The 27,074-nt window shown below is 35.1% G+C and overlaps 2 protein-coding genes and 1 long non-coding RNA gene across 7 annotated transcripts in view; 2 read left to right on the top strand and 1 right to left on the bottom strand.

Moving 5' to 3' along the window:
• Positions 1 to 51: 51 nt before the first annotated feature.
• LOC127831374 (uncharacterized) lies at positions 52 to 21,006 on the bottom strand. Of its 4 annotated transcripts, XR_008026400.1 has the most exons (9): positions 20,820 to 20,992; positions 20,296 to 20,377; positions 19,488 to 19,625; positions 9,977 to 10,083; positions 6,831 to 6,923; positions 6,360 to 6,431; positions 6,123 to 6,186; positions 5,277 to 5,457; positions 52 to 4,728 (listed from the first exon to the last, which is right to left on the bottom strand). It is a non-coding gene; the product is annotated as an uncharacterized LOC127831374 (long non-coding RNA). The 4 variants fall into 4 exon arrangements; XR_008026398.1 differs by having other exon boundaries at positions 19,488 to 20,377; positions 20,820 to 21,006; XR_008026401.1 differs by lacking the exons at positions 9,977 to 10,083; positions 19,488 to 19,625 and adding an exon at positions 10,084 to 10,221 and having other exon boundaries at positions 20,820 to 20,990.
• Positions 20,983 to 27,074, top strand: LOC127831348 (uncharacterized). Of its 2 annotated transcripts, none has more exons than XM_052356327.1 (5): positions 20,983 to 21,054; positions 22,146 to 22,717; positions 22,957 to 23,019; positions 23,916 to 24,093; positions 24,354 to 27,074. In XM_052356327.1, the coding sequence occupies exons 2-5, from the start codon at positions 22,183 to 22,185 to the stop codon at positions 24,907 to 24,909; spliced, it is 1,332 nt and encodes a 443-aa protein (XP_052212287.1). In that variant the 5' UTR covers positions 20,983 to 21,054; positions 22,146 to 22,182; the 3' UTR covers positions 24,910 to 27,074. The 2 variants fall into 2 exon arrangements, with proteins under 2 accessions (XP_052212287.1, XP_052212279.1); XM_052356319.1 differs by having other exon boundaries at positions 21,012 to 21,124.
• LOC127831365 (uncharacterized) overlaps positions 21,071 to 27,074 on the top strand; it is a 40,505-nt gene continuing 34,501 nt past the window's right edge. Inside the window, exon 1 of the mRNA XM_052356337.1 lies at positions 21,071 to 21,077. The gene's annotated coding sequence lies outside the window, so the exon portion shown is untranslated. The remainder of the gene's footprint in view (positions 21,078 to 27,074) is intronic.

Below are 27,074 nucleotides of genomic sequence, written 5' to 3'. Positions count from 1 at the left end.
TATAGCAAAATGAACATAACTTGTATTTAAATGATTTTCTTTTTATTCAGGTTTATTTTTCATACATCGATTCACAATATTAAAATATTGCAAGCAATTAATAACATGACTAAACATACATTCAATTAGTCTATGTAAAAACATTGTCCATAAGTGTTAAGCTAAGTTTTACATACCTTACTAATTACCTATCAGTACTCAACAACATCTACAGTATCAGAAAAACAAGCTGAACCAAAGCGACACCATAAACACAAATAAAATCATGAACATAGGAAAATGCTAAATCTAAAGTATATTAAAACTTCCAATCTGAGTTAATTTCAAATTGACAATGATTTGAGAAAAACACCTAAATATAATGTACCATGTGCAGAAGATATATAAAGACTGATTTAGAATACATGATGATGTCTTAGTGTTCAGTAGATCGATATACACTTAACAATGTAAGAATACATATGCTTTTAATAAAATGGAGAATGAATCAATTTGATTACATTAAAAACAACATATGTGTTTGTTCCCTTCTGCGCCGCTTTGAAGCTATATATTTGACCTTTGACCTTGAAGGATGACCTTTCACCACTCAAAATGTGCAGCTCCATGAGATACACATGCATGCCACATATCAAGTTGCTATCTTCAATGTTGCAAAAGTTATAGCAAATGTTAAAGTTTGACGCAAACAAACAAACAAACCAACTACCAGGGCAAAATCAATATGTCCCCTACTATAGTGGTGGTGGACATATAAATACCACTGTATCACAACTTTACAACCAAAACAACGCTAACAGTAATGATCTGATATTCCGTCAAAAAGCTTAAACAACAAAGTATCCTATATAATATGAATATATACATGTCCCTCTGCATATCTTTGACCTTGAAGGATGACCTTGACCTATCACCTCTCAAAATGTGCAGCTCCAGGAGGTACACATGCATGCCAAATATCAAGCTGCTTATCTTCAATATTGCAAGGTTATGGCCAATGTTAAAGTTTGATGCAAACAAACCAACAAACAGACAGGGCAAAAACAATATGTCCCCAAGTATAGACTGGGTGACATAAAGAGGATGTAGCGTTCGAGACATATATATCAATTGCTTTTAACATTGTTATAGATATTTGTGAAATAGTAATCTGAGCATGATTGTCAGTTTAAGTTAAGTATTTCGGTATTGACAACCACCTATTACGAAAATAAATTATAGATGAATCCATAAGGAATAGTTTTCTCTGTAAATTCGAGAATGGTTTATCCTTTGGAATAACGTCTGTTTTAATATTGGCACGAGTATAAGTACAAGTAAGAATATCCCAATTAACGATTCTCTTTACACAACAAAATTGTAGATGATCTATTGTGATAATTGTTCTTGATGTAACTGTTTCATCGTGACAAATGACCTTATGAGAATACTTGATACAAAAGTATTTAAGCATGAACAATACAATTTTTTTAGCAGCATGGGGCATTTAAAAAAAAACAAGCATACCAACACAATCATGATTTACATATGATACAGTATACAGCTGGAAAAATCATAAAATAAATTGTCATGGAAATGTGAATATATAACAAAGATTGGCAAGCTATATGGTCCCCTATCGGTGAAACTCCACCTTTGTCAGATTTTTTTTATTTTTCTTATATGTGTTGCCATAGCAACCAGAATTCTTAAAGTAGGAACAAAATGAAATGACGTGCATAATGTCCATATTGCCATCTATCCATGTTTCAAGTTTCATGAAAAAATATGAAGAACTTTTTAAGTTAGCGCAGGATCCACTATTTTCAGCAATAATTCTAGTCTATCTGTTGCCTTAGCAACCATAATTCTTGATGTAGGAACAAAATGAAATTAGGCGCATAATCTCCATATTGCTATCTATGTCTCAAATTTCATGATGAAATATGACGAACTTTAAAAGTTATCGCAGGGTCCAGAAAGGTGTGACAGACAGACGGACGGACTGACAGACAGAGAGCAAACGTCCAAATGTTCAAATTGCCATCTATCCATCTTTCAAGTTTCATGAAAAAATACGAGAACTTTTTAAGTTAGCGCAGGATCCACTATTTTCAGCAATACTTCTAGTCTATCTGTTGCCATAGCAACCAGAATTCTTGATGTAGGAACAAAATGAAACAAGAATATCAGTGAAACTGATGGATGCTCCCCGATGATGCGCTTTGTCAATCTATGTGTTACTAACCACCTAAAAAATCTTTTATTAGCCTCGGTGACCTTGACCTTGACCCCAGTGACCTCAAACCTAATCAAAAGGTAGTGGCCCATGCAAGGTACCAACGTGCCAAATATGGAAGAGATCGGTAAAGTATTGAAGGTGCTATGAGTAACTGTTACAAAAGCGTGACGGAAAATATATTAATAGCCTCGGTGACCTTGAGCCCAATGACCTCAAACCTCATCAAAAGGTAGAGGTCCATGCAAGGCACCTACATGGCAAATATGTAAGAGATCAGTAAAGTATTGAAGGCCCTATGATAAAATGTAAGAAAAGCTTGACGGAAAATCTATCATTATCCTTGATGACCTTGAGCCCAGTGACCTCAAACCTCATAAAAAGGTAGAGGTCCATGGAAGGTACCTACATGCCAAATATGAAAGAGATCGGTAAAGAAACAAAAGCATGACGGAAAATCTATTATTAGCCTCGGTGACCTTGATCCCAGTGACCTCAAACCTTATCAAAAGGTAGAGGTCCATGCAAGGTACCTATATGCCAAATATGAAAGAAATCGATAAAGTATTGAAGGTGCTATGAGAAACTGTAACAAAAGCATGACAGAAAAATCAATTATTAGTCTCAATGACCTTGACCCCAGTAACCTCAAACCTCATCAAAAGGTAGAGGTCCATGCAAGGTACCTATATGCCAAATATAAAAGAAATCGATAAAGTATTGAGGGTGCTATGAGAACCTGTAACAAAAGCATGACGGAAAAATCTATTATTAGCCTCAATGACCTTGACCCCAGTGACCTCAAACCTCACCAAAAGGTAGAGGTCCATGCAAGGTACCTACATGCCAAATATGAAAGAGATCAGTAAAGTATTGAAGGTGCTTTGAGAAACTGTAACAAAAGTGTGACGGAAAAATATATTACTAGTCTCCGTGACCATGACCCCAGTCACCTCAAACCTCATCAAGAGGTAGAGGTCCATGGAAGGTACCTACATGCCAATTATGAAAGAGATCAGTAAAGTATTGAAGGTGCTATGAGAAACTGTAACAAAAGTGTGACTGAAAAATCTATTATTAGCCTCGGTGACCCTGACCCCAGTGACCTAAAACCTCATCAAAAGGTAGAGGTCCATGCAATGTACCTATATGCCAAATATGAAAGAGATCGGTAAAGTATTGAAGGTGCTATGAGAAACTGTAACAAAAGTGTGACGGAAGTAAGGAAGTATGGAAGTAAGGACAAACTGGCAACTATATGCTTCCCGAAAATTTTCGGGGAGCATAATGACGTGCATAATCTCCATATTGCTATCTATCTATGTCTCAAGTTTCATGAAAAAATATGAAGAACTTTTAAAGTATCGCAGGATCCAGAAAAGTGTGACAGACAGATGGACTAACTGACAGAGAGCAAAACATAAGTCCCCTCCGTTTTCACTGGTAGGGGACAAATAAATATTTAGTTAACAAGCTACAAAAGATCGGACAATAAATGTGGCCTCTAGTGTGTTTACACAATTTTACTAACGCCATATAAGGAAAAATGCCCTGTCCCATGGCAGCCATGTTTTACAACCTATTAGAAACAATTTCAAACACTTCCAAGATTTCATTGGCACAAATGTTCTGACCACATTTCATGAAAATCGGACAATGTTAACAAGGCAAATGTTTACGCCGCACAACCCACAATTGACAAAAGGCGATCCCAAAAGCTCTTATTGTGCTCAGGTGAGCTACAAACAAGAGCATTAAAAAAAGCCATAGCACAGTTGTTCGTCTTATCTTAGAACACTTATGGCGAACAAGTAGATTGAGACAACTGGAAATTAAGCCAATATTGCGTTTGAGTCAATGATGTCTTTTAAACATTTAATTGTCACCATCAGAGTCATTGTCACTATCACTGTCTGTTACATTGTCATCACTGAGTATTGCATCAGTTGCTTCAGATGGTTCTAACTCATATTCTGGTAAGTTCCCATCATTTATTTCTGAAATACGAGCCTCTTGAACGCTGGTTAGATCAACTTCTTGTGCAAAATCAGAAAGCAAAGTCAGGAAGATATTACTGGAATGCCTTCAGTAATGAAGTAAATTTCATTTCAACATAAAGCCCTTCTTTGATTATGACTGCCGTTTCTCCACTAACATTATTCAGGACCTTGTTTAACAAACCCGAATGTTTATTGAAATAGAAAAGCAATGTTGACTCAATTTTTGATTTCACAAGTTCCTTTTCTTCTGCAGCTCTCTGTGTCATGCAGTACAGTACAAAATCTTTCTGTTTTACTGACACAGGCACACTGGTCCTCCGAGCACCTACATCTAATGACTTCAGAATGTCCCACAGATTGCTGTCGCACGACTTTACATCATCGAATGGCTTATGTGTTGGCATTTTAACGACTTCCCCGCCAACCCCGTTGTACAATGACAGCTGTTCTCTGATTTTTTGTTTGTTTTCTTCAGCTGCTTGCCCAATCTTATGGCTACAGCTTGTCCTCCTAAAAGAAACATTATTTTTAAGTTTAAGTTCACTTTAAAATGACTCCTAAAAGAAGATGATTAGGTATATAAGAAGGTTACGTAAGAAAGGTTATGATGTGACAAATTAAATTAGGAAAGATATTTACTGTTTTCATAACAGAGACCTTGATCTCGAGCTAAGTCTGCATATAAACAACCGGCACACTAACTGTACAAAATACCCACTTGTACACTCAAATTATTTACAGGAACATCATGTAATGTAACAGCTATCATTGCTTAACTGGTCCCGAAAGTAATCCCAAACTAGATGTGCCATACAAGTTTCATTATAATTGGCTCATGCAAACAAAAAGTGATTGTCTGGAAACCACCTGCTCATTTCTCTTCCTGTCCAAATGGTTTATATCCCAATAAATAACCAGGTTTCCTACTACATAGTTAATTAGACAAAAGTACTGGAGTATGGTCAGTAATGAAAAATGGTCTTAGGAAGATGATTGTATTAAATTAAGGTGACAATTATAACTTGTATCATATCATAGAAATGGATTTTTATACTTACTTGCATACTTTTTTATCAAATCTAACAATACAGCCTCTCTGCAGTGGTCTGTTGATGGGTCTCCAGTATCTGAAGTCTTAGTTTCTCTTTTGCAGTCTAGAGTGTCCGCGGGTAATACAAATTTGTTGAGTCAAAATTGACATCAGCATTCTTCCCCTTCATTTACAGTTGTTTCTCTAGCCTGCATTGGATAAAATTACATCCTATTGATGTATATGTTCTTGCATGTTAGAGTGGCATTTAAAGAAGGAATGACTTTTTGAAGTGAATATTTCATACAACCATTATATCAGCATGAGAAGACAAAGAATCTATAATATGCGTAAATTCCGTGCCATTATTCGACATCAAAGTCATATTTGTAAATTATATTGTACGAAATGTAGTTACACTTAAATCTTTGACCATTGAAAAACTACTTGTCTGGGGTAATTTCCATATGGTTATTTTTTCAAGTGTTTAACTTGCCTTACTAAGAGGACAGAAAATAAAACAGAATGTTTAGATTAATAGATGTAAAAAAATAATAAAGTGGAAAAGGTCAATTTAAAAAAGCCATGCATTATATATACCGGTACATGCAATATACATTTTCTTATCTTTGGTTTCATCAGTCACAAAATTAAGATAACATACATAAAACATCTATCTAACAAACTAAAAATAATCTCCCTAACAAACATTCTGAGAAAAAAAAGCGTCAAGTGTTACAATTGAAAACTCATTATTCTAGCAAATAACAGCTTCACTTATTTTTTATTTATCCACAACAAAACTCTGGATGCAAACTAATAACATTACTTTGAATCTGTATAAAATAACGTAGTAACAAGCACATTATAGTACCTGTATTTTGTTAGCTCCTCCAGGACTAGATAATACTCTTCAGCAGGTGACAAGGAGTGATTTTCTGTATTAAAATGTGAAGCGCAAATCATTAAAACACAAAGACCATGTTAACCAATTATATGGCTTGTAAAAACATATTGAATTTCTGTTAAAACAATTGAAAACTGCCAGAAAATAAGAAAATGATTAACTCACTAAGCTATTTATGAATCAAATAATTATCATATTACATACCAGTTGATATGCTGCGGATACACACAACCCACTCATAATCTATCCATTCCTTTAGACATTCAGTTGTTACTCCTAAATAACGGAAAAAAATTAATGAACATTTATGAACTTACACAGAAAAAACAATAATTATTTAAAATTCATCTACATTTTTTAAAACGTTCATTTTGTTATCGGAACATTTATAGTTTTGGTTCTTCTGATTTAACATTAAGCCTTGCAATTCTATATTGTTATATACAAACATTTTGTTTTTTTAAATATTGGGATACTTTTTTCTAAGATGGCCATTAGTCAAATTATGTTGAGCCAGCAATTTAAGGTGTTCATCTCACAACTGGCATTGATATGTCATCATTTTATTAAACACTGGAAACTGCGTAATAAATATGTGATTGTAATTTTATACAATGATACAAACATCTTGACCAAACACTTGTAGAAAATCTGCATTTATCCATGTTTTCTTACCTCCAAAAGGTTCAAATATTTCTAGATGATCCTCCTTGCTTATTTTTCTATATCCTCTGCTCTAGCAAGCTTTGATATCAGGGAGGGAGAATCCTGAAGAAGAAAAAAACAACAGAAGTTTAAATTGTCACAGCAAACTAGCATCCATTTTCAAAAAAGAAAACACCTTTCATGAGCAATTGACAGCCAACACTTCTAACGACTTTGTTGACGGAACAGTTAACTGCTATCTACCCTTTCTTTAAAAGATAGATTTAAATCAGTGGTAAATAATAGCACATGGAGTTCCACTTACGCCTAACATTGATAAGCTACACATTCAGTATAAGCAATATTTTTTTTATTTCAAAAATAAATAAATTTAAAAAAATATTTTTGTATTTTTAACCATTTTTTTTTTGGGGGGGGGGGGAGCGGTGGGGGTATATTGTGAGGGTGTAGTCATTTATTAGATGATCTTGAAAAAAATTATTTTTTTTTTGGGGGGGGGGAAACTGGGGTGGGGGGGCATGGGGGATGGTTTGGGTGGAGTCTATTGTGGTATGTCAGGTAAGAGTTCATATGTCAAAGTATCAACCAAATCTAATCATAAATAAAGAAGTTGTGGCAATTTTGGCAAAATTTAGTACTTTGACCTTGATAGTCAAGGTCATTCAAAGTCAGGGTAAGGGTACAATTCAACTTTCCAGGTACAGTATCCTCATGTTAGCATGAAAGTATTTGAAGTTCTAAAGCAATAGCCTTGATACTTTAGAAGTAAAGTGGATCTAAACACAAAATTTAACCATATATTTAAAGTTACTAAGTAAAAAAAGGGCCATAATTCCATCAAAATGACAACCAGAGTTATGCAACTTTTCTTATACTGTCCCCTAATGTTGGTTTGCGAGTGTTCCAAGTATGAAAGCAATATCTATGATACTTAAGGGGTAATGTGGACACAAAACTTAATCAAATTTTCAATTTCTAAGTATAAAGGGCCCATAATTCTGTCAAAATGCCAGTCAGAGTTACATAACATTGCCTGCACAGTCCCCTTAAGATAGTAAGTGTTGCAAGTATGAAAGCAATAGCTTTGATACTTTAGGAATAAAGTGGACCTTAACAAGAGCACCGCCTTGCGGGTGCAGACCGCTCATCTATTTTCTTTTAAAAGGTGAAGGGACTCTCAATTTCATCACAAAGGAGGGAGGGGTGGAGTGAAGAGGGGTGTATAGTGTGGGGGTGTGGACATTTATTACATTATCTTCCAAAAATGCGGAAAAAATGCAAAAAAAAAAATCCGGGGTGGGGGGGATGGGGGGGGGGATTCTTGGGTGCGATGGTTGGACGGTATTTAAAAAATAAAATAATAAAAAAAATATTTGTGTTTTTTAACGGTTTCAAAAAATATATAATTGGGGGGGGGTGGGTGGGGGGGGGTATTATATAGTGTGAGGGTGTGGTGGTCATTTGTGAGATGATCTTATAAAAAAATAAAAATAAAAAAGGGGGGTAGGGGGGGGGATTCGGGGAGGGGGGGGGAATGGTTTGGACTGGAGTCTATTGGGGTATGTCAGGTAAGAGTAGTTTTGTCAAAGTATCAATCAAATCTAATCATAAATAAAGAAGTTTTGGCAATTTTAGCAAAATTTAATAATTTGACGTTGAGAGTCAAGGTCATTCAAAGGTCAAGGTAAAATTCAACTTGCCAGGTACAGTAACCTCATGAAAGCATGAAAGTATTTGAAGTTTGAAAGCAATAGCCTTGATACTTTAGAAGTAAAGTGGATCGAAACACAAAATTTAACCATATATTCAAAGTTACTAAGTCAAAAAAAGGCCATAATTCCGTAAAAATGACAACCAGAGTTATGCAACTTGTCCTTTTACTTTACCCTTATGATAGTTTGCGAGTGTTCCAAGTATGAAAGCAATATCCATGATACTTTAGGGGTAAAGTGGACCAAAACACAAAACTTAACCAAATTTTCAATTTTCTAAGTATAAAGGGCCCATTATTCCGTCCAAATGCCAGTCAGAGTTACATAACTTTGCCTGCACAGTCCCCTTATGATAGTTTATAAGTGTTGTAAGTATGAAAGCAATAGCTTTAATACTGTAGGAATAAAGTGGACCTTAACACAAAACTTAACCAAATTTTCAATTTTCTAAGTATAAAAAGGGCACATAATTCTGTCAAAATGCAGGTCAGAGTTACATAACTTTGCCTGCACAGTTCCCTTATGATAGTTAGTAAGTGTTGCAAGTATGAAAGCAATAGCTTTGATACTTAAGGAATAAAATGGACCTAAACACAAAACTTAACCAAAATTTTCAATTTTCTTAGTATAAAAAGGGCACATAATTCTGTCAAAATGCACGCCAGAGTTATCTAACTTTGCCTGCCCAGTCCCCTCATGATAGTAAGTAAGTGTACCAAGTTTGAATGCTATAGCATCGATACTTTCTGAGAAAAGTGGACCTAAACGCACAACTTAACCGGACGCCAACGCCAACGCCAAGGTGATGACAATAGCTCATTTTTTTTTCACAAAATAGATGAGCTAAAAAGGGCACATATTTCTGTCAAAATGCCAGTCAGAGTTAGGTAACTTTACCTGCACAGTCCCCTTATGATAGTTAGTAAGTGTTGCAAGTATGAAAGCAATAGCTGGGATACTTAAGGAATAAAATGGACCTAAACACAAAACTTAACCAAATTTTCAATATTCTAAGTATAAAAAGGGCACATAATTCTGTCAAAATGCACGCCAAAGTTATCTAACTTTGCCTGCCCAGTCCTCTCATGATAGTAAGTTAGTGTACCAAGTTTGAATGCAATAGCGTTGATACTTTCTGAGAAAATGGGAACTAAACACAAAACTTAACCGAACGCTGACGCCGACGCAGATGCCAAGGTGATGACAATAGCTTTTTTTTTCAAAGAATAGATGAGCTAAAAAACAAACACATTTGTAATGCCCATATTTGTATGAAGCTCATGTAATGATAATTATCTAAAATGGCACTTTGAATATCTCTAAATACATTGAAAGATTTTTTAAATACATGAAGTCATACCACTTTCAGATTTTTTTTACACTTATTGATTTATATTCAAATGATTTGATAAATGCTTTCTCTTTTATTTGTTAAAATTGTACCTTTCAAATTTCAAACATATGCAGATGAGGATGTTTTTGCCTCAACCGCAAGCATGTGAGGCACGTAGTCTCCCATGAACAGCAATCAAAACACCTGTACAGCTCACCTGTGGAGAGACAACAATCAGCACATTGTCGCTTATTTGGTGTCTGCATTTGTACATAAGCAGACACAATTTTTGGAGATATACTTTTCCATTCTTCAAGATATTTGGGCTTTTTAGTATCGTATCTTCTATTTCCATCTGTAATGCAAACATTATCTTTCATTAATTATTTGAGTTTTGAGCTGACAGTTAATATTACCGATTATAGACAAATAAGTAGACCTCAATTATTGAATTCTCAGATATTCCAAGGCTTTTTTTCATGATTTTGTGAAACAGCCCTGGCCCCCTAACTTTTTGAAAAAAAATGAGTCGCAAACTTTTTAAAATTTAAAAAAAAAGGGTCACACAACTTCTGAAAAATAAAAGACTTGTGAACCTGTAAACATCTTAAAATTCAGTTGGTTAAGAATTAGTATAGTAAAAGCATGTTTACAGCGAGTTTTTTACTTCTTTATAAAGTACCGGAAAACTGCACTTTCCCAATTAGGAAACAACAAATGTGTTTGTCAGAAACACAATGCCCCTACTGCGCCGCTTTGATTTTTTTTTATTATATCCCTTTAAAAAATATTTCGTCCCTTGAGAAAAAGATCTGTACCTGCCAAATGATAATGTAAAATAGAAATTATCTCCCTTTAACGCTTGCTGCTGCCCTTGGATTTAGTTTTTTGACCTATGACCTTGAAGGATGACCTTGACATTGACCGTTAACCACTAAAAATGTGCAGCTCCATGAGATACACATGCATGCCAAATATCAAGTTGCTATTTTCAATATTGCAATTTAGTTAACGCAAAACTTTAACCAAGAATACAGTTTTGGGACAGAATGACAGACAGACAGACAGACAGACAGGCCAAAAACAATATACCCCCGATCTATAGATCCGGGACATAAAAACTACAAATTTCTGTAGATATAATATTGACAACTTGACAACACTTAGCTATCAATTTATAAGTATTTAGGAGCAGGAAAATCAAGTACACCAATTTCCCAATATGAAGACTTCATGACGCATGTTTCCCCCAATGCATTACTGTTTTTTTCGCCCAGTATTTTTCCCAATGGGGCATACAAAATTACTGGTTAAATAGATGCATAATCAGGCCTTGTCCGCCCCATGCCACTGGCCCAAATTTCGGCCGCATTCCGAATGCAAATCTGGTTGTTTTTTCCCAATTGAATTTTTTTTCCCAATTCCAAAAAAAAAAAAAAAATAATCACAAAAAGTCTAATTTTCACAGGAATAAAATGTCTGTTTTTGTCAAGTATTGTGGCCTTGCTAGATTTGTGAAATGTCCATGTCAAAATTGTGAAATGGCCGTCCACGGCCATTCTCTCAGAAAACAACAAGGGATGTGTTATGTTTGTCAGAAACACAATGCCCCCTACTGCGCCACTTTGAAGCCATATATTTGACCTTTGACTTTGAAGGATGACCTTGACCTTTCACCACTCATATTGTGAAGCTCCATGAGATGCACTTGCATGCCAAATATCAAGTTGTTATCTTCAATATTGCATCAAACGGAATACTATGCCTATTAAACGGAATACAATGCTTTCTATTTCCAGATATCAAGACGCCAGTTATATATGTCGAGGATGCCAAGATTAAAAAAGACGGCGTAACAAAGTGTGTACCGCTCTAGAAAGTGAAAGGTACATGAGGGGGGGGGGGGGGGGTCATCAAAAAGCACTTCATTCTTTTATGCGATATAAAACAGTGTCTTGACTTGAGGAGCATCTAGTGGTGTGGAATTCCTATGCACAACTACCTGACTGTAGAGTTGTTCATGCTGGACAAGTGTACTTTTCAATCCTGTATAGGACAATTAAAGAAATAAGGTCATAACAACTAAAATTCAATTTGGCAATACACGCTTCATGCATTCCAGAACTTAGTCTTAATTTCCCAATTATACCCCCCCCCCCTGTCAAATCAATCTTAACAGTTGTCTAGAGCCGGCCCTGGAGACTGGAATAAATCTCAATGCACCATTTAGGTTGTTGTTTACCAGGTATACTACTACTTACGCTCGATTGGTCATTGTCGGCTCGGGTACTACTAACATGTACCCCGGGTACTCTTAAGTATATTTACATGTACCCCGGGTACGGTAAATGTACTTAATCGTACCCGGTCGATATTAGACTGTACCCGAGTTGTATTCCCGCCTAAAATCCGATGTCGTAAAACGCGCTACCGATTATCTTAAACAAACTTCTCTTTAAAAAAAATGCGTCAACATGCTTTGTGAGTATGAGTTTCGATAATATAGAGGCCATTTTACAGAAAATTGACATGCATGTGTATATAATTAATTAAAAAAAAAAAAGCCGACAACGACCGATTAAGCGTTAAATTTCCCGGGTACGTTTTAGTATATTTACCGTACCCGGGGTACATGTAAGTATACTTAAGAGTACCCGGGGTACATGTAAGTAGTACCCGAGCCGACAATGACCAATCGAGCACTACTTACCAAGGCAAATGTAGCCAAAGTATCCACGTTTGATACTGAACTGCTACCCGTACTAATCGCCGGCTTTTCCCCTAATACACAGTTTGGATAGAATGGAGCTTTCGTTTCCGGATCATTGGCATTATGTTAATTTAGACTAATCACTTTAATATCAATAACTATGTTATTCTAAAGGAAACGCTTCTCCCGCGAACGCCGATACGTCAGCATTAGCAGACGATTGACCCTATAAGCATTGTGTACACACCGGTCTTACTGACCTGTGTACTAACGCGAAAGGAATTGTGGGTAGCACTTCTTTTACGAGTGAAAAGTGAAAGCGAAAGAAGGTCAGGTAATCGTGCTTCTGATAATCGCTATCAGTCTTAATAGAGATTCAAAAACCATTTAATCATAATTTAATAACATTTCTTTAAACAACATTCGTTTTAAACACACAATAAAAAACGATTTTCATTCATTTTTAACATTTTCATTCCTACGCAGAACTACTTTGGCGGAAGCATAATTCCCCAAACCAGGTGAATGTGATGCGTCTTAGTATAGAGGTGACAATAACGTAGTGACGTCACCATCTATGTATAGAATGCCCTATAAGCGCCTTTCAAAAAGGTTCAATTTGCGGCTAGATAAGACTTGAAGTAAAGCTGACGCGCAATCGAAACACACGAATAGCTTTTGAACGCTTATCACTGCGCAGACAAATTTAATAAAAAAACAATATCATTTATAAAAAATAACAACGATTATCTCGAAAAAATTAATTCATAAATAGCCTACTACATACCAGTAAACTATACGGTATATTTAATATACAATGTAGCTATTTTAAAAGTAGCACTAAACAGAATTCTCGTCACTGGTATCAAAAGTGCTTAAATCGTGTGATCTGTTAAAATTTATTGAAACCCAACATCCAGAGTTCATATTCGCTAGTGCATTTTAAAGGCAGAAAATAAAATCAGCTATGCAATAACGGCATAATTCCCGACAAGTGGCACAACATTGTCCGCCAAATGAACTAGTCTTATTTATAAGACGCGCAAAGAATTTAGAGATACTTTTTATATGGGCTAAATTCTTTGGAGCTCCAATTATTACCCATATAAAAAGTAGCTTAATATTTGAGAGCGTCAAAAATTTGGACTACCAAATGAACAAGCACCGTTTAGCGACAGCATCTTTTATTAGTGTTGGCAGTACTAATAAAAGTTTACCGCGGTAGGAAAGGCATCTTATATTATTAGTAGTAGAAGGCTAAAAAGTCTAATAAGTTTCTACAAGTAGTAGCTAATACTAGTAAAACAGGATCGGGTGATTTACAGGGGACCTGCGTATACGGGAGCTTACCAATTTTAGTGAAAAATTTGTTGCAAAACTTCAAAGATGGCGTCGTTTTAGTGTTTTTTTGGGAAGGAGTAGCGGATATTTTCACCCGGTAAGCCAGTTTATATTTATATTTCTTTTGAATGCATACTCCCGTTCAGCTCTCCGGTGTTTGTGCTTCCCTCGGTTTTTTGTTTCAAGATCGTAGACGTAGGGATAAAAAAGTTATTGAGGAAAAACCGTTCACAAATATGTTGTCTCCTTACGTGACGTTCGAGAATGGGATGTGCAAATATCATTTTCTCTTATAATACACAGTATTGATGCATGTGTATGGTAAAATATAACTAAAACCAAGATTATTTCATTTTCCCGACGCCGTTTTACCTCTTATAACTAATTTATTGCCACAAACTATTGGTTTAACCCCTCTTTTTGGAACTGACTTCCTTTTAAGCACATTTTGGGACATGACTTCCAAATACACGAGCTTTCTGTCTTGAATGAATTTACCATTGATATGAATGTTTTAAAGAACGTTTCCTCTGTTTAAATGTTTACCTCTTTCATACTTTTTAAAGATACGAAACCTCAAGCTACATTACAAAAGATGAAACATAACTTGTATTGTTTATAAACTGCGACATTATACGTTGGGAGCTTCACGTTTTTGCAATATACATGTACTATTAAGCAGCATAGCGCCCTTTTTGGAAGGGATATTATGTTCTGATGTTATGTAATCGACTTACCGGTTCGGAACCCATTTTAAACTAATTGGCGGGTGCACACAGCAGCGGATAATATGCAGGTCAAAAATAGATTTTACATCCGGTGGTGCTGGTTTTGACACCCGACGCATATATACATTTATGAATGAAAGGCTTCGTGAACGTTGACGTCGCTCTTGGTTATTAGAAAAATTCCCACGTACGGATTTCAACCGTCATTGTTTACAATCTCCTTAGTGCACAAGTACTGGAATTTGTATAGCGTTTTGAAAGGTGTATGTACAGCGCGTGTGCCGGGAAAACAGGGCTTAATGTATATTTTTGTTCAGCTCTATAATATTAATATCAAATCTGTATGAACAAATGTCGGTGAACATTAATCCGGTGTTTATTTTTGAAAATATTGAGGCGTTCATTAGTTATGGATCTAAAACGGAGCATTAATCCGCATATTAAAAAAAAACACCGGGCGTATTGCATATTATTTCGGAGACTTGAAATTATTTTGAAAGAAAGCAATAAGAGGTTCAATTCTATATGAGCAAGTCTCGCTGAGAACGATTACGCTCTTACTTCTCGTATATATTTGACTCTTATGAATCTTGGCAAATACCTAGTGTTTTATTTTGCTTAATGTAAATTAAGTTATGCATCTATATGTACTTTGAACAGCATAACATGACTTCCAAATGACCAACAGCTCTTTCATATGTGAAAGAGATTGACACGAAATACATACCCATCTATAATAAAGTTTATATGTGTACTTCAATATTATAGTTTTACAGCATTTTATGTGGTGCAATATAAGTGTTTTCTTAATCATTTTACTGTAGAATTATAAAAATGTTGTACACAAAACCTGCCGACCAACTGAATCAATTCACCGATTTTAAAGAAGATTGGTTGTGGGATGGCTGATGTACGAGATAATAGAATGTTTATCGGTAATATTTTAATTAATTAAATGTATTTTATGACGTGTCGACCTTATTCTGATATGAAATTTTCTTTAACCATTCTTTTACTGTCTTTTCAGATGACGAAGGATAAAGGGCGATAATAAGTGCATCTTTCGTTGCAGTATAAAATTATGTAATTAGGAATTTAACATTAGCGGAGGACTGGGATACCATTCCCCATTCATGGACCACATGAGTTTAAATGTAGAATATGCAAGAGAGTCCTTCAACAGAGCCGGACTAAAACAGCAAATAAAACAAATTAACCAAACAAAATAATAAACAGCTGATGTATTATGTGTTTTTGTTTGTTTTGTTTTATTATTTCTTCATAAACAAGTCTGACATATAATTGCTATGAGTGCTACTTAATTACACGTTTTGTTCCGTATATGTCGTGGTGCTAGTTTCTTACTTATTTATGAAAATAAACCATTATCTATGTTACGTCATTTCTTCCAACGATGTCGCTGCATACATTTTCAATTGTATTCAGCACTTACATACATGATAAAAACAGATTTGGGTCGGAATGAATTCGTTATGCATTTGAAATATTAACTTACGATTAGAAGTCAATGTTTGGAACAAACGAAATACTCTTTCTATGTGAACCAATACTTTATTCCCTCAATACAACAGTTTAAATAATATGTATTCACATATGTAAACAAAGAGAAAAAAATACATGTATATATTGATCACTTCTACTGAAATCATATCGTGTATTGCATTTGCACAAATCTTTCTATCCACTACAAATCCACTTTTTGCGATTATAATATAGTGACCAACTCAGAATTGGTTTAAAAGAAGGTCGTCCAAAATGTGTCACTTCAAAGTCACATACATGTGTCAGCATCGTTATGGTAAAACGTGTCAAATGTCATTGTATTAAATAAACAATTAATATTTAAGTTTTCATAAAAAACATCCACCGATATGCGTCTTCTAAGCAGGTGTCAGGTATTCCAAATTGTTTCATGTATTCCGAATCGCAACAATGGTAGTATTTGGTTACAGCAACCTTATACTAGTATCGAAACGGCTTTACTCTTTTCTGTTTTTCATAACACTTATATTGTACTTACATGTGATTGTTTGGCGTGGTACTTCGACGTAATCTTTTGTGTTTGATTGGTGGGTTTTCATGTACCTTTCGCTTTCTAGAGCGGTACACACTTCGTTACGCCGTCTTTTTTTAATCTTAGCATCCTCGACATATATAACTGGCGTCTTGATATCTGGAAATAGAAAGCATTGTATTCCGTTTAGTAGGCATAGTATTCCGTTTGATGCATATTCAAACATAAGTATGTCCATATGTGTTAAAATAAACAGATAAGAATTACACTGTCTTAATAATACTGTCGAATGTCTTATATTTTACACACACTAAATGTCAGCGTTAAGTACGCGATAAAACATATAATAATAAAAATTAATGATATAACAATTAATAAAAAGAAGATTACTCTTGATTTCATCAAGTGAAAATGATTTCCAAAACATTCGCACCAATGCGGAATTCATTCACGAAAGTTATTTCGCATAAAACCTTCTAACATATGAAAGAGCTTTTTAGCATTTCGAAGTCAGGTCCCAAAATGTGCTTAAAAGGAAGTTTAGTTCCAAAAAGGGGGGTTAACCCTTTATAATTCGGCATTAAATGAATTAATAGACATAAAAACGCGTCGAGATAATAAAATAATCGTGATTTATGTTATATTTAAATGTAAACATGTACACATACTGTTTATTGTGCGAGAAAATGATATTCGAATATCCAACATCTCGAAGGTCAAGAAATTAAACAACACATTTGTCGACGGTTTTGCTTCATTAACTTTTTTATTCCGACATCTACGGTATTGAAACAAAAAACCGATAGGAGCAAAAACTCCGTAGAGCCGAAAGGACTTATTAATTCAGAAGAAATATAAATATAAACTGGCTTACCGGGTGAAAATATCCGCTACTCCTTCACGAAAAACACTAAAACGACGCCATCTTTGAAGTTTTGCAACAACTTTCTCACTTAAACGCGGTAAGCTCCCGTATACGCAGCCCCCCCCCCCCCCCCACCCGAAAATCATTTACAAACCGTATATAATTCCCTTATGCAAATAACTCAGCTAAGACGCAAAAAGAAGGTGAGCTTAATCAACTTGATGTCTTACAACTCAAATTGCGTTTTATTAAACGGATACATATACCTCTTGTTATCAATACCTACAGAAAAATGCTAACTCATAGCACCATTGTGCTCGATTGGTTATTGTCGGCTCGGGTACTACTTACATGTACCCCGGTAGCTTTAAAGTATACTTACATGTACCCCGGGTACGATAAATATACTTACACGTACCCGGTCGATAGTAGACTGTACCCGAGTTGTATTCCCGCCCAAAATCCGATGTCGTAAAACGCGCTACCGATTACCGTAAAACGATATTTTGTATCTTTAACAAACTTCCCTTTAAAAAAAACTGCATCAAAATGCTTTTTGAGTATAATATAGAGGCCATTTAACAAAAAAATGACATAAATGTGAACATACTTAATTAAAAAAAATAGCCGACAACAACCGATTTAGCATGAAAATTTCCCGGGTACGTGTAAGTATATTTACCGTACCCGGGGTACATGTAAGTATACTTAAGAGTACTCGGGGTACATGTAAGTAGTACCTGAGCCGACAATGACCAATCGAGCCACAATTGTCTACATCTATCGTACATCGCTGCAAGTGAGCTTTAATATATAGCTCTCTCTTTCATTCGAGATATAACCCACTGGGGGCTGACGAGGTATAAGCGTAGTCCGTTTCGCTACGAAGTCGGGTATATGTTTTACTACGAAAACATTGTGTACATACACTACTTAATCAGGTGAGTTTCATCTTTTCTGGTGTTTATGGATTAGAGAACGGAACATCCAGTAATGGTAGGTACTTATTTTCAATAACAAACTAATAACAAATGTGCGTAGTTTCAGCCTGTACATTTATTTTGAGGTAAAATCGAAATATTTTGATTTGAAGCAATGCATAAGGTGGTTATTATGTTAAAATAGCCAATTACGGTAACTTAAATCGAATAAAACTACATGTTACTTTGATTCATTGTACATTACACATTTTAAAGTACAAACACGGTTACGAACATGTATTTTAATTATTCAAATTCTTTGTTTTGAAGGAAATTACATGTCGCTTTATGTATAGGTTTCGCACAGAGTATGTATTGGTTTTGCTACGAAGTACAAATATAATGTATATGTTACTCAACGAAGTCTCTGTATCCTTTTTAGGACATATCACATGCAGTTTGCAGTTACTGCAGACTACCATTTTCCAGTGCAAAGGATGCTGTGCTTAATTGTGCGCATGAGCATCCAAACGAAAAGGTTCCCTTTATGTGGGAGATGCCTTGTGACACTGCACCAGGTGTACAATACAGAATTAGCACGTTCAATATTATGGGTGGCGACATTAAAAAGTATGCTGAAAATATTACATTCAATCCGGTTGCTGGCAAATTGATAATTCCGACAAAATCTACAGTGACAGAAAGTCCTGTGCGAAAGATATCACGAATTAACACGCCCATTGTCAGATATTTCCCGAGCCAGTGGTACCTTCGGACAATGTAGACACAACCGGGATGGAACCGTCAGAGCGCCGGTTTAATTATGTACCGTAGCTATACCGGGACTCTGTCGGCATTCACCAGGCTCCCCGTAGCTCTGCCGGGGTCTGTTTGGGTCCCGGTGGAGCTATGGTGCCGTACCGGTGCAGTCCCGGTTGTTCACAGTGCCACGCCGGTCGTTGTCGGTCCTTACCGGTGACTCGCGGTTCATCTCGGAGGTATTAAACATTGTAATATTTTACCGGTGTAGCCCCGGTTGTCCCCGGTCGTCTACTGTTCATCCCGGTGGAGCACCGGTTCATCCCCGTATGGCCCCGGTTCATCCCGGTAGATGCCTGATCACGCACCGGGGCTCCGCCGGCATCATAGTGAGACCGGACCTTAACCGCATTGTAACACGAGGTAAATTTACCGGCCGTCATGTACACAGTAAACAATAACCTGTGACAGAAACCCACTGTCAAGCCTTAACAACAATACATTGATTAGGAAATTGCGGATTTGTGCCATTGGGGTCCTACTTTCCACTCCTTACGGCTGTTACAGGTGTTGATTTTACAAGTAAAATCATGTATACGAACACGAAATTCAGCTCAAAATTAGTAGTCGACCCGATTTTCAAGAAAATCGCTTTGACAGATAAAATGTAAAAATCAAAATCCGTGTGAGATAAAGAAGGATCGAAGTTGGGACATGGGATTTACTTTGACATAAGCAGAGTTTCGAGATAACATAACCATAACGAGCATCGAATGTTATTTAATAAAGAATACCGTATGCTAAAAACCTATCGTCGGTCTCTATCCAAAAGAACGTATAAGGGATTGTCACAAGGTGAAGTAGTCCAAATAATTAGACGTAAGCTACCCCGCTTACGATGTAAATCGACTTCATATTTATAGGAGTAAAGGTGAAGATGCGTAATTTTTATTTAGACCGACGACAATAGGTTCTCGACTCTCAACTGTCGTCTTATATATGGATTTTCGATTTTGATCGTTTCCTTTGGCCTAGTCGTGAATTTAATTATATCATAATAATGTGCATTACCATGTCGACTGTGCGCGTCGGATCATGTTGTGCCGTTGTTACTATCCCTTCCTCAAAGGAAACATCCAGCCACTCCATGACTCTGTATTAAAAAAACAACAACATGATCTTTATTTCGCCTTTGAGAGATAACCAACACGTCCTCTGTGAGAAACGCATACACGCTAAAGCGTTGTCGTAGCGAGGCATATACGTATACTGTCAGAGACATGATCATACGTAATAATACTATTTAGCCTTTATTTCTGACAACTGGGTCACCCTATACATTTCTGAACACACCAGTGGCTTAACGATACACACATCAATATGGAAATTGTAAAATTGTGTCAATTAAACATAGTTGTAAACCTTAATTGCATTTTTGTAAAATAAAACTTGACTTCGGTTTGATAAATAAGCGGTAAATATAATGTTTAACGCATAAACCAGACACACGTTGAATCATAATTTGATGTAACAGACCTATGAAATGTCATTGTGCTTAAATTCAGAGTTTTGTTATTACAAAAGCATAATCTTACCTGTTTTAAACACAAATTTCCACTAATCCGTTCTTCGATGTCATGTGTAAGTACACATGTTTTCGTAGTAAAACATATACCCGACTTCGTAGCGAAACGGACTACGCTTATACCTCGTCAGCCCCCAGTGTAACCGAGTAGTCTATTGAACCATAACTTGTGTACATGTGTATATGTATTTCGCTTTAAACCGGTACATGCGCAGCAGATAAGTGACGTAAACCGGCTTAACAAAGTACAGGCAATCTGGGTTACCAGGTTTACCGTAAATTAAATTTGGAACTATTGTGGAATTCTAGTATTGCGTATGTGTTATTAAAGCTCTTGCATACTATATGCAACTATAGTTGTTATCATATTTGTAATATTAATACATTTTAAGATACTATTATTTAATGTTTAAGGTCATACGCCCTAATCTATTTTTCGATACATTAGTCTCAATTCTATTTAAGCGTATTTTTAAACATGTGTAAGTGTAAATTTTGAATACAACTTTTAATTTGAAATTGTATTTATATTTTTTTTTATACTTCGTGCACGTTTGGCTTTCTTACACTACAGCAAGTACAAATGGTTTAAATGTCTCTACTTTCGATTTCCATTATGATATAATGTTTTGAAAACTGTCAATAGCGCTATAACCTTAACCCATTTATGCCTAGTGTCTAGAAAAAAGGCCCATGCAAACAGCGTAGCCCCATATGAGACGCCGCATGATGCGGCGTCACATCAGGGTCTGCGCTGTATGCTTAAAGGAATTTCTGTAAGAAATATTCTAAATATAGAAATAAATATACTAGACATCCATAATTTTGAAAATAAATTGATCCAACTTAGAAGGATGGGAGAGTCCACTAGGCATAAATGGGTTAACATGTTAAATATCAAAATGCAATTTAATTAGTATTACTTTAATTAATATTAATCACTGTTCATCTTTCATATTGTTTTAACCTTCTGTTAACATAGCCGCTGATGTATTGATCGATTATGAGTTTACTATTCCTAATCGAAACAAAGATTTAAAGATACCACTTCAACGACATAATTCTATTGATAAATGCATTATGTCTTTTAAGACAGAAATGCACAAAATTGGGACTTATCCATTAAATATTTTATTGCAAACTTTAATATAAAGTTATTTATTTATTTCATAAGTTTAGAGTATTAAAAACATTATCCGCGATCCGCCATAAGTAAATTGGTAATAAAAAATGTTTGTGTATGTCCTATTCTTGTGTATTTTGATTTATTGCTGAAACATGTATAGGTTTAGTCAGGTTCGATTCTTAATGCATTAAAAATATGTGTGTGTTTCAGTCAATACCTTTGCGTTATTTCAATTTTCCAATCAATAATGGAATCTGCAAACAGAGTAACAAGTTCAACTGAAACTGTCGGAGAGGCAGTCATTATTTCAAATGAATTTTCTGAAAATATGAGATGTCATCGCAGAAGAGCAATGGTCGAAAAGGAGAACTTGATGAAGGTCACAAACAGATTGCAGTTTGAACGTCTTAACGAATCAAGACTTAACGGGGACATCTCCTTGCCATTATGGGACCATAATACTGTTGCCAATCCGACAAAATGCGATGCTCAAGAGCCGCAATGCATCAAATGTTTAATACAATACAAAGCAAAGAAAAGAACAAAATATTTCTTGTTCGCGATATGTTCACATGGACTTACAAAGGACGGAGATCTCTGTATTGCATTGGCCGATGAATCCCCTCAACCATCAAGTGCGCAGGGACCAAGAAAAGCAACAGATTGTGAGAAATTCATCAAGCTTGGCGACATTTTAAGATTTCTTAAAGACTGTGAAAAGTTGAAAACAAAAATAGTTATTCTGATTATTGAGACGTGCAGGATGATAGGATCTATTGCAGGTACATACACTGAAAAGTAGAATGGCTTGCTAGTAATAGTCATTTCACACTGCGCAATAATTTAATATTGTTTCACATTATTAGAAGAATAAATCAGATATTATTCCTAAACGTTATGCATAACCTAAATTGTTTAAATATGTTTTGTTCAGAATGTACATTTTATATAGACATAAAACACAAACCATTGTTTAACAACAATATATGCGACCAAATTGAATTATTTCTGATACATGTAGAATGTGAAGATCCTGGAGTGAGCATGGAAGTCGCCGAAGACCTGCCTGTCAATATGGAAACAGGTCCGGACATTTATATTTTACAATACAAACGAATATTAACCCAAAATGCCAATTGCTTCATATCTTATCCGCAGGCATGTACTAAAAGGCCCGTATTTAAAAAGTAATGTATTAATCATGAAAATGGAGAAAGTCCTTCCTTTCGATTCATTAACTATACTGCTTTTTTTTGTCTGTTTTACAGTTACAACGACTATCAAAGATGACGCATTGTAACTTAACGGAAGACATTGACTAATTTTCTGTAGACAGTTTTAATAGTTGTTTGCTCCAATTTATAAGAATACTTGCACCCTTTATCAATATCAATAGAGAAATTCTTGTTCTCTAATATTTTATTAAACCAAAATTACTTTATATATTTACTTATACCTTACAAGACGGCATTAAACATTAACGATTTATTAACTCTGTGGCCACAGCCTTAGACATTTTAATGCACAAAAAGCTGGGCCTCAAATCGTCAATCCATATACGTTAAACAGAAAATCAAACAATTGAAATAAATTTGTGAATGTTTCGCTATCATAACGGTTTCGATTGACCTCGTTGCACCATTAAAATGGCAATTTCTTATATTTTCTTTTAATAGTTTGTATAGTATTAAATAAATGCGTATCCTCAGCCAATGCTCGTGTCGAATAATAATACAACTTTTCCGCATAATGCAACAATGCGGTTTGAACTTAAAATATCCTCTTTAGTCCTTTTATAGTTCATAGAAGATATACCCATATTTTAACACATATCTTATAGTATACCAACAAGAACAAAAGTTAGCAAAAAAAAAAAAAACGAACCACGATTTAAAAACATATTCATATTGTGTAATGCAATTTTTGTCTATCGTAAATCATCTGTAATATTTATGAAAATGTTTAACCTTTCGTTGACAGCGTCTAATTCGACGGCTCAACAGGTCGACCATCGACACCGTCTTGTTGGGCAAGAGACAGACATGAATGTGGTAACAGTGATGCCTGACGAACAATCGGATACATGCGCAGTTTCGTTAGCAATTCCTACAAACTACATAGTTGTGTTTGGTACAACATTAGATAGGCCCTCGTACAGGTAAAAAGCATTTTATTTCATGTGAATATTTGACAAATAAAAATGGTCATTTACGTGAATGTGATTAAGCAATGTGAATATTATAATACACATGAGCAGATGAATCATGTATAATTATGTGAGCTCCATATTTCACATTATGTACGTTAATATGTTCATATTTAAAAGCAAACCCATTGTCAAACTCAGATGAAATGAGTCGCCTTAAAATAGATAATAGCATGCGTATGTGTGTACTATATATTTATAAATGTTTGCAGTGATCCCGTCACTGGATCTTGGTTGGAAGACGCTCTCTCCGAGGAAATAGAAAAATACACAACAGCCAAGTGTGAGAATTTAAACTTCTTGCAGTTCCTTACAAAGGTCGCCTTCAACGTGGCTAAACGCGAGGTACAATTAGTAAGAACAGTAACGTCCCCAACCGCTACTCACACATCAGATGCCGGAATGACAGATAAAGAACGTACACTAAAAGAGCAAGGTTGTAATGTCGTTGTAGATCATTCCGATTCAGCCACAATTAGCGGATCAAATGTCGTTCCAGACAATTGTGGTAAACCAGGATCGAAATGTTCTATCCAAATTACCCATCGCCTCACAGAACCAATAACTTTTAAACTGAAAGAAATTGAAGACGAAATGGAATGCACGTTAATGTTAACATTAAGTCCTTTAAACTACGATTTACTTTTTGTTGGTAAAATCAGATCGTATCCCTTTTTACAAAAAGACGAGATGCAAGTGGTTCTCATTTTTGTTAAATCGCTTTTCTGGTGCATCGTTTCACGTACGGCCATTTTTTTAGCAGTTTGATTTGAATTGTGATGCTAGGAGGTACTATTTTATTCACACCTTCAGTTATTTATAAGATCGGTCATTAATTATGTTTGGTCGCTCGTTAACACATTTGTTAAATCCCCAATGATGTTTTTCATATGCTGTTCCAAGGCGGTGACCGCGGTGTTACTCATCGTTGATTGTTATTGGAATTTGTTTTGTTAAAATGCATGGCGATCCATTATTTGTCTGAAATGTATTGCCTTGTTGCGATGATAAAAAATAATATAATGCTAATTCGATTGAAGATTTACTTGGCTTATGTATAAGTTGTTATACATGCATCCTATGTTGTGTAAAAACAATCCAGTTTGAGTACGGTATTGACGAATTCCTTATTAAACACACTTAAACTTTGTCATAGCACGTGCACAATACACATTCAAATCAAAACGAATGATAGCAAGCAATTATTCGTTGTTGTTTTTTCATATAATACATTTCACCCATAAAATAGATTTGACTAATTACATGTTTTTCCATAGACATTTATGCTTCTGTAATGCATTTGATAAATAACCTAAAGTCGTATGTGTATATAAGGTTAATCAATTGCCTGTGAAGATATATTGTTTTTACCAAACACAACACACAATTTATTCCCTGAGTTGTGATTTAAATTGTAGTATTTTTCTCATTTAAATAGTGATTTAGACATGTGTCTTATCATAAATAAAAAGCTATCCAACTTTTGTAATATAATATTTAGTCTTGCAAGGTTATTGTCAACCGTGTACGAGCTATGCAAAACTCAAATATTGTGCATACATTGTTTTTTATTTGTTTTTTTTTCTGTGATATATATGCACATACAATGTTTTGAGTAAGGCCAAATCATTCGCAGTCGATTATATAGTTTTTTTCTAGTATTTCCTATTTCCGGTTATGTTTTAACTTATATAGGTGTTATGTCCACGCTTTGTTAATTACAACACTGCAGTTACGCTATTGCTTATATGAGCTTGTATATTGATTAGTGATTTATAAACGTTTTGAGACCATTTATTTTATCAGTATGTCATGTACGTTAATGACATTTGCCGACAAATTTATCAATCTGTTCGTTTTTGTTGTTGTTCTTTTTTATTCGTACTAACGTCGCCTTTTGATTTTAAACTGCCATTTTGAAAACAAAGGATTACACTATTGTTAAAACGTCGAGACATCTCTTAAATAACGCCTTAACAATGTAAATTATAACCTTAAAGTTTAGGACAGCGACGATTGGATTAAAATCGGACCCTTAGCTACGGTAATGTTTATGCTTTTTAATACAATGTTAAATCTGTGATAATATTAATTTTACTTTGGCATCTTATGAGCTCACATTTAACTCTTACATTTACTCGTAATACAACTGCAAGCTAATTCACCCTTGCAGCAAATACAATCAGCTGTTAGCTTGCTTTTCACACAATTAGATAAAACAAAGGCATAAGGAGAGTGGTTTATAATTCAAATATAATACACATCTTTTGTGTATTATACATAATACGAGTACTTTACATAAAAACAAACTACGAAATCTAGCATTGTACACCCTGTATTACCATGTCTTCATGAGATGCGAGAATATAAGCTAGGTGCTGAAAGCTTGTTTTTGCATTTAAGATATGCCATCGTTCCTAAAAAAGATGTTATTTCTTTTGTTGTTGAGTATCTTAGCTATATAACCACCAAATTGCAATACAATTGAATTATTACGATCTGTTATTACTTTTTTAATTTAAAATGTAAATTTCGATATTCTGCTGTCATTTTTTTACACGTCTGTGATTTGTGATCAATTCTGGACTCAATTATAGGTCAAGTCAATCATCAAACGTTCAAAACCTGTTGAGTTTAACGTTTCAAGGCGGTCACCTCATTTTTAGTTGGTCGCTTAGCGACCAGATAATGTTGTTATTCAAAATTTCAAGTCGGTTCGGCTTTTCTACGGAGAGCCTTCTACCTGCCACATCAGCGCGAGAAAGAGTTGTATAATTTATGCAACAGGTTTGAGTTCTCCAACCATATTCATTCACAATTTGAAACATTATGTGAATATCGTGTTACATGTAATAGTTTCGAACGGAGCTTATATAGAAAAGAATCAATAAACAATTATTGTTTTATACATGTCGCGGAAGAGATTGTTTATG

This window comes from Dreissena polymorpha, chromosome 1 (assembly GCF_020536995.1).
Source record: "Dreissena polymorpha isolate Duluth1 chromosome 1, UMN_Dpol_1.0, whole genome shotgun sequence".
In the NCBI taxonomy this organism is placed as follows: Eukaryota; Metazoa; Mollusca; class Bivalvia; order Myida; family Dreissenidae; genus Dreissena; species Dreissena polymorpha.
Note: the sequence above shows the minus strand (reverse complement) of the source record. Positions and strands in the feature narration are given on the sequence as shown.

Coding starts and splice junctions, on each gene's coding strand:
- LOC127831348 (XM_052356327.1), top strand. CDS start 22,183: ATGGAATCTGCAAACAGAGTAACAAGTTCAACTGAAACTGTCGGAGAG. Junction 23,020..23,915: donor GCCTGTCAATATGGAAACAG/GTCCGGACATTT, acceptor TTTCGTTGACAG/CGTCTAATTCGACGGCTCAA. Junction 24,094..24,353: donor TTAGATAGGCCCTCGTACAG/GTAAAAAGCATT, acceptor AAATGTTTGCAG/TGATCCCGTCACTGGATCTT.